The sequence below is a fragment of the Epinephelus lanceolatus genome, chromosome 23 (assembly GCF_041903045.1).
Source record: "Epinephelus lanceolatus isolate andai-2023 chromosome 23, ASM4190304v1, whole genome shotgun sequence".
Lineage (NCBI taxonomy): Eukaryota > Metazoa > Chordata > Actinopteri > Perciformes > Serranidae > Epinephelus > Epinephelus lanceolatus.
Window position 1 is genome coordinate 3,144,740 of NC_135756.1, and position 12,042 is coordinate 3,156,781.

A 12,042-nucleotide genomic window follows, 5' to 3' on the forward strand; every position below is an offset into this window, starting at 1 on the left:
AAAAGGGCTGAAACGGAGATAAAGGGGAACCCGTTTTTTGCTTATTTTAACTGGCCCATCCAGTTTTCTGGAGGCCCACCCACAATCAAAATCCTGGCGCCGCTACTGCCGTGGATATTTATACATTTGGAAATCTGCGTGGATAGTGGCGGTGTGAAAGATCCATGCGTAATGATTGCGAGCATGGACAACAGACATCTTCTCTGTGGATTTCGCCGACCAAAATGTCATGTACAGATTTTTTTTACATGTAAGGGGAGCTGAACATAAAGCTTTCATCCACAAACCAATGTGGGAGAGCCCCAAGACGCCTGTGCCAGACGCACAGAGGCATGCGTAAAACACCAATTTTGACCACTTATGCTGTTTAGTTGCTTTTTTAGTTAACTTTCATTTCTTTTGGATTTTTGTGCGTATTATAGAGCCGTTCTTGTCCATGTTTGTAAGCCTTTTTTTCCTGGATAAAATTTTCTAAAGTTGCAACAAGCGGCATCGGAGTGTGTGATTGAAAACCACCACGTCCTGCTTCCCGTTCAAGGCATCTCCTCCTTCGGATGCCGAGACTTTGTGTTTATTAATTAAGCTTTCACTGACTGTATCACATCTGTACACATGTCTTAAAACATGAAAAATGCATGAACAGAAAGAAGGGAGTCACCTGTTGAGTAACGCACATTTCCTTATATGGAAAGCCTTGTCGGAATGGTGGGACGTTTGCATGTCGGAATGGCATTATGTCGGAACAGTGTTATGTCGAAATGGTGGGATGTCGGAATGACAGCATGTAACCGAGTTGATGTTGTGGTCTAACGTTACCACACAACTTTATCCAAAGGAGACACTTTTCTCGGTTGAGATGTGGTTTAAAGTGTAAAAAATACACCTGGTCGCCCAGCCTCTCAGGATACCTTGTGTCAGAGTTGCATGTACCCCATGCACACCGTTTGACCATTTTTAAATTTCAAATCTCAGAAAAAGCTCATAAAACCGAACAAACTGACTTTCTGTAATGCATTTCAATGGACGTCCAGGCAGAGAATGTCCCAGTGTATGGGAATGGCTATACGCACTGTGATTGGCTCATCACGTTTGAGGGCGGGACTTAGCCACAGGTCAGTTGTTGCAGCTCTAACTTGTATTTCTTTGGACTGTTAGACAAAACCAGGTAGTTTAAAGACAAAACCTTTGAGCTTCAGAAGACTGGTACAGCCTTTTTTAAAAACCATTACCTTACATTTTATTAGACCAAATTATCATTTGATTAATCTGGAAATAATAAGCAGATAGCCTGATTTCATGTTTATTAGGGATGCACCAATATTGTTGAGTTTTCACCTTATTGACGATGACATAAGAAGACATAAGATCACATTCACCAACAGCAGAGGCTGATTTCATTTTCTCATGAATCATTATCAGTTGCAGCCGTGTCACTAACTGGATTATTTTTCTGTTTTTACAAAATGTACTCCAAGCACACATCCTATCTTCTGATCTGTAATAACTCGTTATCAGTCGTTGTATATTCCCTTCTAATCTAACAGAATCTAATGTGTTTGTGTGGAAGCTGAGAGGCAGAGAGGTTGTGTAAGTCCCAGATGGTACCCAGTCACCTCCCATCTCTGCATCACACCACATGCCTGCAAGACACTGCAGTGTGTGTGTGTGTGTGTGGCCTTTGCTCTCCTGTCAGGTTCTCACAGCACGTGCAAGCTGGTTGTCACACACACTGTAGTCAAATGTGTGTGTGTGTTAGATTGAAGTTATTTGTTGGAGCATGAAAAACTAATGGTGGAGCTGAGAGCTGCTGAGTGACACTGAGCTGTGCTTTCATTTTTTAATTTCAGTTGATGAGAGAAGGTGTCACTACGTCAGTCTCTGAGTTCACACGCACAAAATATTCCGGTTTTGGCCCTCGTTCCCAAAAAGACAATTTTCCTACTGAGCTGTTTAAATATTTTATTAATGCTCATGTTGACGTGCAGCTGTGCAAACTCTGATTAACGTGCTCTGACATGTTGTTCATCGTGTCAAAATGTGGAACAGTGGAACGGCTGGTTTCCTTAACAGTGGCTGACTCGTTGGTTAGTGTGAACACATCCTCCGTCTCTCATTCCTTTAACCACCTCCTGAACAGGTCGGCGTTGTGATATTTGTGTATCTCCAAAAACCTGTTGATGTTCAAGTCTAGTAGGTGTTTTTTCTCCTGATGATTGGAAATGTGGGCTTTTGGTGAGATGCTTTACTGCTGCATCGATTTTAGTCTTTTTTTATTTCAAACCGTCCATCACGAGTCTCTAAGGCTGCTCTCAGCCCTAGAGTCGTCTCCTTTGGTCTGAATCAGGGACTCATGTTGTTCCAAAGTTGTATAATTGCCTAGAGTTGGTTCGTGTTCTCACGGCAGCATTTACAAGAGGACCAGATCAAATGCCTTGTGTGAGAAAGCTGCTCTTGATTGGTCAGAATTTCCATGTGGGAAAAATCCAGGAAGTAAAGCAAACGTTGAAGAAGAGTACACTTGCAAGATAAATGTGACACTTTCTAATGTCACAATGGAGGGACAACTACGCAGGTTGATTTTAGCGCTGCTCATTGTGGACTATATTGCTGTCATTGTTCATTTTAGTCAAAGCACACAGTTTGAAAACGAGGCGCGGCTCCAACTAGAAAACAAAGTTTTGATGCATTGGATGTGCTGAATGTGCATATTAAGGCAGTACAGGAGGAGGTGCACATTAATAATCCTCCAGGACTGTAACATGCTCATGTTTAACCCAAACAATGTGTCATGTGACTGCAGTTGCTTCACATCCAGGTCGCAACACCTTCTCACCACAAACCAACCGCACCAGAGTTCCTTTGGAACCGGACTGAGACCACCTCTTCAAGAAGGTCTCGGTCCGGTTGTTTTGGTGTGTTCACACCTGCACAAATGACCCACACTGAGGGGGCAAACGAACTTGAGTTTGATTGAACCGAACCAAACAGGGCAGGTGTGAAAGCAGCCTGACAGCATTATATGAGTGCAGTGCTAGATCTGTGGAGTTCTCTTTTTGGCATTGTCCGTCCATGTCCGTATCCTTGTCTGTCCCATCATTGTGAACACAGTATCTCAAGAACTCCTTGAGTGAATTTCTTCAACTTTGGCACAAAGGTATACTTGAACTCAACAATGAACTGATTGGATTTTTTTTTTTTGTCAAAGGTCAAGGTCAGCGTGACCTCACATATTTCTTGTTCTCCTGAATGCAATATCTCAAGAATACCTTGAGGGATTTTTTTAATTTGGCACAAACGTCCACTTGGACTCAATAATGAATTGATTACAATTTTGTGGTCAAAGGTCAGTGTGACCTTACAAGACATGTTTTGGCCATAACTCAAGAATTCATACGTTAATTCAGACAACTCTTGACACAAATGTCTAACAGGACAAAATGATGAAGGTCCAAAGGTCAAAGGTCAGCTTGACTGTGACATCATCATGTTTTAACGTCATATCGCAGGAACAGAAGGGGAGACATTTGGTCAGATACTGAATTGGTGACTCTAATCTTGAAACTGTGCTGATTGTATAGATCTTCTGTGTGTGAAGCATCCATGTTTTCACTGACATGGATGGAGACTGTCAGAGACACTGGACTGGTGGGCGGAGTCATACAACCACAGGGTGGTGATTATTTTTCATATCTGCGGTGACTGTTGCTGCGTTACCTGCAGATCTGTGTATTTGTGCCAGTGAAAGCCACAAAGCAAATATTTAAACATGCAGCATGAAAGCAGCAGCAGGCGGGTTCGCTGTGCTCAAGTTCAAATCTCAGCCTACACACTACCCAAACTGCGTGTGTGTGTGTGTGTGTGTGAAACTATTAAATTATTCATGTCAGCGGTGTGTGTTACGTCTGCTAGTGGAGGGAACTTTGACGCCACTTCAAACCCACAGAGAGAATCATGATTCATCCAGGAGGCTGTGATACCACTGCAGCTTCATCTGTTTCCTGTATAAACACACATTTTAACGTTTTATTTTTTCAACATATTAGTGTATTTGCAAAAAGAATTTTAGTTTTAGAGCAACCAGCAACTCCTGTAAAAAGCCTCTGGTTGCTGTAACCAATTAATTTACCATATTTGTGTTGCGATGAAGCTGTGATGATGACGGTGATGTTACTGCAGTATAAATTAGTAAAATATTCCACACTCACTTACTAAATAAAGGGAATATTTCATGTCGGATTAGAGATTATTGAGCCTGCTCCGCTCTGAACTGGAGCCATTCTTTCTCAAAGGAACCAACACAAGCGTGAATAATCTAACCTCACGTCAACCCACTCATTCAGCTGTGTGTTTGCATGTGTGTGTGTGCGAGAGTGATCTCATTGAGCTGGATGTTGCACGTGGCGCTCACGTTTTTCCCGTCAGCGCTCTGAAGAGAGGCTGCACAGCTGACACGCTGCAAGAAATGACTTGCTTGCAGTAATCTCATTGCTCTGGCTGATTCAATAAAATGTCTCATAGAAACATATATAAATATCTTTACGTGTGTCAGCCAGTCGCTCTGCCTCATGACTCTGGATTATGCTCCGCTCTCTGAAGCAAACTCTGATTTTTGTGTAATTTAGAGATGGTGAGGACTTAGACCTGCCCAGTGAAATGTACAGTAGTGATAGTTTGGTCGTGGTTAATCAGAAATGCTAAAAGCTGATCAATAAAGGAACTGACCAAAAGAACTCTATGAAGTTAAAATGGGGCAGCACAATGATGCAGTGGTTAGCACTGTCGCCTCACAGCAAGAGGGTTCCTGGTTCGAATCCAGGGTGGAGGAGCCCTTCTGTGTGGAGTTTGCATGTTCTCCTTGTGTCAGCGTGGGTTTCCTCCAGGTGCTCCAGCTTCCTCCCACAGTCCAGAGACATGCAGGTTAATTGGTGACTTTAAATTGGCCGTAGGTGTGAATGTGAGTGTGAATGGTTGTCTGTCTTTGTAGCCCTTTTTAAACAGGAGTTGTGCAAATTTGCAGGAAAGCCCAATCAGTGTTTTTTCAGCATTGGCAGTATAAAAACAAAATCGGGGAGTGCAGCAAAATGCCGCCTACCTGCTTTTGTTTATACAGAATGCGCCTTTTTCGGGGCAATGGGGGGCGTGAGCAAGTAACAAAACGTGTAGCTCAGCGTGTGACGTAAACAGTGACGTGGGAGGGAAGCCGCGGCTGGTCAGTCCTTCGGTGATTCTCTCGTAAGTCGGCCCGTTCTTCACCGTCCCCGTCATCTGACGGTTAATGGCCTCTTCGTTTGCGAGGACAAGGAGGGCGCGCAATTCCTTGTCTCCCCAGTTGCTCATCTTTACAGTGTCTGTCAGGTTTGTGTTTCCCTCTTGCTACTAGCTGCTCGCTAATTCCTGCTATCAGCTGTTTCCTGTTTATCCACCGCCAGTGGCTCGCACGTGCGGTGTCATCAACAGCTCCTCCCACAAGTCATCAACAGCCCCTCCTGTTGAGGAAGGCCGCCTCGGTCTGTTTAAACTAAAAGGGTTCCACCAATATGTCTACCCTACGAGGAGGAAAATTGGGCACCTTGGATCAACTCGCCAATCCAGCTCTGTGTGTCTAAACGCTCGCAGCTTGCCGGCAAAACGGCCCAACATTCGCGGAAAATCTGGCAGTGTAAAAGGGGCTTATGTGTCAGCCCCGTGATAGTCTGGTCCAGGGTGAACCCTGCCTCTCACCCAATGTCAGCTTCTGACAACCTCAGTTTTGTTGTCACCCACCTGCTGATTTATAATCCAACAATCAGTCGCATCCTCAGATTAATTTTCGTATTCGTCGCACTGTGCATGTCACATGTCACAAAGCAGAAGGCTAGCTTGGAAAAATGGAAACGCTGACATTCAGCAGCTGGAAATATACTTACTTACTTAGTTACTTTGATTTTGTCAGGAAGAAAGATGACAAGTGCATGGTTGTTCCAGGTGGAGGTACTAAGACCCTTTCCACTGAGAAAAACTTGACCTCAAACTGTCTACAACACAGACTACGACCAACAGCACAGCTATGTAAAGCTCGTGGAAACACACCTCACTAAAGGTGAGCCCTCTTTAGCCGTGGTAGTTGGCTGTAGCCCAGCAAACAAAATCAAACCTGGATTTTAATCGCAGACAGCTGCAGATCAAAACTGACAAAGAACTAAAGAAAACTAAACTAACTAAAAGAAATGAAATGTTGCCTATCACGACAATTGACTCTCCAACTCTCAGACAGATCCTTGCCGTTCACAGGCAACGGAAGATCCTTACGTAGAAAATAATTTGCTATCTATCTGGCCTCAGTTGTGCTTACAGAGATTACCCTGACATTCACACAGAGGGGCACAGTTGAGTTTCGGAGTAGTGCAGTGAATAACTCTTGGCAGGGAGTAATAAGTAAATTAATATTACTTATCAAAAGTATGAGTAATAAATTATATGTTTGGGGAACAAGCCAAGCGCTGGCACTGCCTCTAACTGTCCAAAATTCAGCTTTATTTTTTGTTTTATTGTATTTTTGAGCAGAGGTGGGTGCGTTTTCAGATCTTGCTCACAGCGCCAGGGTTGATGCTGTTTCAACTCTGTTGTAACTAGCAATTATTTTTATTATCAATGAGTCTGCTGATTATTTCCGCAATTAATGGTTTAAAAAATTATATTGTCAGTTTCTCAGAGGCCACAGTGACGTCTCCGTTTGTTTTGTCTGACAGTCCAAAACTTTGAGATTAATTTGAGATAAATTAATTGTCGTATATGACAAAGAAAAACAGCAAATGAGCGTCTGTAACCAGAAAATATTTTTGCGTAGAAAAGTTAACTAATTATCAAAATAGCTGTGGATGAATTTTCTGTCAGTCAACTAATTGATTAATCAGCTAATTCACCTTCGTCAAGACCCGCCCTCCTTGGTTACTGTTGCTGGGTTCGACAAAACTAGTCTCGCAGGGGTTCATTCCCATAGGACACAATGGAAAGTACCGGGAGATTTAACTTTCTCGTAATTCAAATAGAATCGATCATTCTGTCCAAAACGTTGGATCCAAACGTGGCTACAGTTGAGTGAACGGACATTACATGACATATCCGAAAACTGGTGAAAATCCTTGTTTTGTTCCGATGTCCGACGGTAACCATGGCCACTAACGTGAGCTGTCCCCCCGCAGTTGCTAGCTCTCTCGCCCGACGTTAACGTTATATTGAGAGTGTTTACAAGTTTAACACCACAGTAATAGTTAGCTGATGTTATATAAATAGGAATATTGTCCTCTACAAACGTTAATGTTGCCAGCAAGTTAACGTCTAATACGAGCCGGGCCTGTCTGAGGCCTGCCCAACAGGTTAGCATAGTGAGCTAACAACAGTCTGTAGCTAGCGTAACATTGCTGGATCACATCACATATTAGACACCCCAAGCACACCTTTTAACCATGTTAGAATAATATAAATCACTGATTTATCCGCGTTGAACCCCAGTACATTAGCAACTGTTGCTATGGGGAGGAGCACTCTGGTTGGTGGGTCAGCAGACCAATCAGAAGGCCAACAAAGGGAGAATCGGTGCAGCTTAAGTCGATTTTTGATTAATTTTCTGCACTATCATGTCTAATTTTTATTTCAATGGGAATTTTGGACCAGTTCTTTATTTATTTCGTTATTCTCTAAACATTTGATATATTTATATAATTTATATTGACAATTTTGCACCCACTCACCCCTTTCTCCCACTGCCCCCTCTGCCCCGAGGGCTATCAGCTAATTACTGGCTATTACTGTGTGTGTGTGTGTGTGCTGGACATAAATAGCACCTGATCCTAACAGGAAGCACAGCGGGATAATGGCATTACCTGGACGACAGCCAATCAGGTGGCAGGTTGAGCTGTAAGCCAATCACAGATCAGGGAATGATTAGATCAGGAAATGGAGCGAAAAGTCCCTGAGCTCTGACTGACAGGCGGCCAGCCTCTCTCTCTCTCTCTCTCTCTCTCTCTCTCTCTCTCTCTCTCTCTCTCTCTCTGCTGTTCTCTGTGTTCATTGAGTGAAAGCTTCCTGTGGTCGACGGGGAGGATCAACAATGTTTACATGTTTACTTGGTAAGGTTGTTTAGTTGTTTTTGTTATTATTATTCATCGGCTGTGGTATTTTTCTAGTTTGTGTTTTGATCCTTTGGATTGTTTCTTTAATTGGTTGATTTCTTTGCTTGTAGGTTATATTAAACTGTTTAAATGGCTTTTAGTTGCTTAAATTGTTTGATTTGCAGTTGAGTTTTTTGTTTTCTTTGTGTTTTATGACAGTAAACTGAATATTTTTGGGTTTTGGACTGTTGGTCGGACTAGAAGACAACATCTTGGTTTTTTGGGAGCATTTTTTAAATAGTTTTCTGACACGTTATTGACTGAATGACTGATTAATGTAGAAATCAACCAACAAATATTAATAATAAAACATTATTTTAGTTGCTTTTCAGACTGCAGGTGAGCGCTGCTCTGTTTGTTTGTTCCACAGGATTTTATTTCCAGTGTGAGACATAAAAATAAGAGTTTGTTTAACAGAACAAACTGTGACCAGAGGCAGACTGATAATAACATCAGTGTGTGTGTGTGTGTGTGTGTGTGTGTGTGTCTGTGGTTTATTGTTCCTGATATTGAATTAAGTGGCAACAGAACATGTTGTTGTTTTAGCCATTAGCAAACAGCCGCCCACACACACACACACACACACACACACACACACAGAGCAGCAGCAGTCAGTGTGTTTGAGCTGCAGACGTCAGACTTGATGTTTTTTTGTCTCGCTCACAGTTGGACAGGATGATCAATACCAGCTTCATCTGTTCTCAGAGACAGAGTCAGGACATGTTTAGCTTAGCTTAGCACAAACACTGGAAGCAGAGGGAAACTGTTAGCGTAGCTCCATCAGGAGAAACCGTTTGTACGGTCACTTCTGGCTCTAAAATCCTAAAACGTCGGCCATAATGTCAGACCCAAGGCTTCAGAACATTACTCCCCAAACCAGTGGGTGACATCACGGTGGCTGCGTCCATCATGTTGAACCAGGGGTCGCCAACCTTGACTATCAAAAGAGCCATTTTTGGCCAAAAATAAAAAATAAAAAAATCTGTCCGGAGCTGCTCAACATGTTTGAGCCTCATATTAAAGGTAATACAGCCTTTTAAGTCAAATTTATCAACATTATTAATTATTAATAGATCTAAATAAGCATTCATGAATATGTTTTAGCACAAGGTGGCCACCCTGTTTGGATTTGGAATCCACAGCTAGCCTAGCTTTGGAGACTCAGGATTGCTGTAGCCATTGCTAGTGATGTTTGTAGAGGAAACGGCGCCCGGCCACAGTCGTATGATGCGTATTTAGTTGACAAAACAGTTGAAGAATGTCCGAATTACTTTACGCCTACGACAAGGAATGAAAATAGAAACAATAACAGTTATTTGTTTCCATGTAATTTTGCTGTCAAAACCACAGGAAGTCCGTGGAGAGCTGCTAAAGAGTCACGTGTCTCTGGAGCCGCAGGTTGCCGACCATTGTGTTAAACTGTCAGTGGTCACGAATCCATCCTGTTGTCAGCTGGTTGTGTGAGACAGAGGAGTTTAAGGGCTAATTTCTGCTTAAAGTTAGACACGTATATAGACGCAGACTGAGCCTTCTGTTTGTACTCTGCATTCATGTCGTCCGTATTTTTGCACATTTTCTAAGAGCTCACGGATATGGACGAAACAGAGCAGTACCACCGGAGTGCGTTGGGCAGTGTAGCACAGTCCAAACGAGACCGTAGGTCACGACTAAGACAAGACTAACATTACAGTTACAGGAGGCGGAGCCTGAAGGTGTAACCTCTTCACCTACACGTTTACATGAAGGTTTGACTGACATGAGTTCGATCTTCTTCAGTGTGATGGAGGAAAGAAGGCGTCTGTGTGTCTTTGAGCAACATCAGCAACACAAACCAATCAACTCTGTGTGTGTTTACAAGCCCTCAGGGTCGTCTTCACACACACACACACACACACACACACACACTGTGATTACTGTAAAATCCAGGATGAGTCATTAGTGTTTGTGTTTCACCTGCCTCCGTATCACTTCTGCTGAAAGCTGAGAGACTGTTGGGAAAACCAGAGGAGCCAAACAAGAGTAGGTGGAGGGATGGAGGGATGGAGGGATGGAGGGGGAGTCAGTGAGTTGAGGAGCAATGGAGGGATGGAGGGGGAGTCAGGGTGAGGAGTGATGGAGGGATGGAGGGGGAGTCAGGGTGAGGAGTGATGGAGGGGGTTCAGGGTGAGGAGAGATGGATTGGATGGAGGGGGAGACAGTGAGTTGAGGAGCGATGGAGGGATGGAGGGGGAGTTGGGGGTGAGGAGGGATGGAGGGATGGAGGGGGAGTCGGGGGTGAGGAGAGATGGATTGGATGGAGGGGGAGTTGGGGGTGAGGAGGGATGGAGGGATGGAGGGGGAGTTGGGGGTGAGGAGGGATGGAGGGATGGAGGGGGAGTCGGGGGTGAGGAGAGATGGATTGGATGGAGGGGGAGTTGGGGGTGAGCAGGGATGGAGGGATGGAGGGGGAGTCGGGGGTGAGGAGAGATGGAGGGATGGAGGGGGAGTCGGGGGGGTGAGGAGGGATGGAGGGGGAGTTGGGGGTGAGGAGAGATGGAGGGATGGAGGGGGAGTTGGGGGTGAGGAGGGATGGAGGGATGGAGGGGGAGTCGGGGGTGAGGAGAGATGGATTGGATGGAGGGGGAGTTGGGGGTGAGCAGGGATGGAGGGATGGAGGGGGAGTCGGGGGTGAGGAGAGATGGAGGGATGGAGGGGGAGTCGGGGGGGTGAGGAGGGATGGAGGGGGAGTTGGGGGTGAGGAGAGATGGAGGGATGGAGGGGGAGTTGGGGGTGAGGAGAGATGGAGGGATGGAGGGGGAGTTGGGGGTGAGGAGAGATGGATTGGATGGAGGGGGAGTTGGGGGGGTGAGCAGGGATGGAGAGATGGAGGGGGAGTTGGGGGTGAGGAGAGATGGAGGGATGGAGGGGGAGTCAGGGTGAGGAGAGATGGAGGGATGGAGGGGGAGTTGGGGGTGAGGAGAGATGGAGAGATGGAGGGGGAGTCGGGGGGGGTGAGTAGGGATGGAGGGATGGAGGGGGAGTCGGGGGGGTGAGGAGGGATGGAGGGGGAGTCGGGGGGTGAGGAGGGATGGAGGGGGAGTCAGGGGGTGAGGAGGGATGGAGGGGGAGTCGGGGGGGTGAGGAGCAATGGAGGGATGGAGGGGGAGTCAGGGGGTGAGGAGGGATGGAGAGATGGAGGGGGAGTCGGGGGGGTGAGGAGGGATGGAGGGATGGAGGGGGAGTCGGGGGGGTGAGGAGAGATGGAGAGATGGAGGGGGAGTCGGGGGGGTGAGGAGAGATGGAGAGATGGAGGGGGAGTCGGGGGGGTGAGGAGAGATGGAGGGATGGAGGGGGAGTCGGGGGGTGAGGAGGGATGGAGAGATGGAGGGGGAGTCGGGGGGTGAGGAGAGATGGAGGGATGGAGGGGGAGTCGGGGGGTGAGGAGGGATGGAGAGATGGAGGGGGAGTCGGGGGGTGAGGAGAGATGGAGGGATGGAGGGGGAGTCGAGGGGGTGAGGAGGGATGGAGGGATGGAGGGATGGAGGGGGAGTTGGGGGGGTGAGGAGAGATGGAGGGATGGAGGGGGAGTTGGGGGGGTGAGGAGGGATGAAGGGATGACACTCAACATGTGTTCGTGAATGTTGCCCAGTAAAGACGAAGGAAACCAGATGAAGCTGCAGCTCAGAGGAAACACTGTCTCACAGCAGCTGTAAACAGACACTGAACAATACTAGGTGATAAATAACAGCAGGTCATGACGTGTCTCTCTCTCCGTGTCTCAGTACCTGGCTGTGGATGTGAGGAGGCTGAACGTCAGTCTTCTTCGCTGGTTTCGGGAAGGCGTAGCGGCAGCGCTGGGCGTTCCTCCGGGACACGTGCACATCAACCGGCTGAATGTAAGACACACACCACT

The 12,042-nt window shown here is 46.1% G+C and overlaps 1 protein-coding gene across 2 annotated transcripts in view; it reads left to right on the plus strand.

Annotated features, from left to right (window-relative positions):
- The window catches only part of ptprr (protein tyrosine phosphatase receptor type R), a 52,413-nt gene that overhangs the window by 20,859 nt on the left and 19,512 nt on the right, over positions 1 to 12,042 (plus strand). For both annotated transcript variants that reach the window (XM_033614988.2, XM_033614989.2), the window contains exon 3: positions 11,912 to 12,025. In XM_033614988.2, the coding sequence (XP_033470879.2) occupies positions 11,912 to 12,025 (114 nt within the window). The remainder of the gene's footprint in view (positions 1 to 11,911; positions 12,026 to 12,042) is intronic.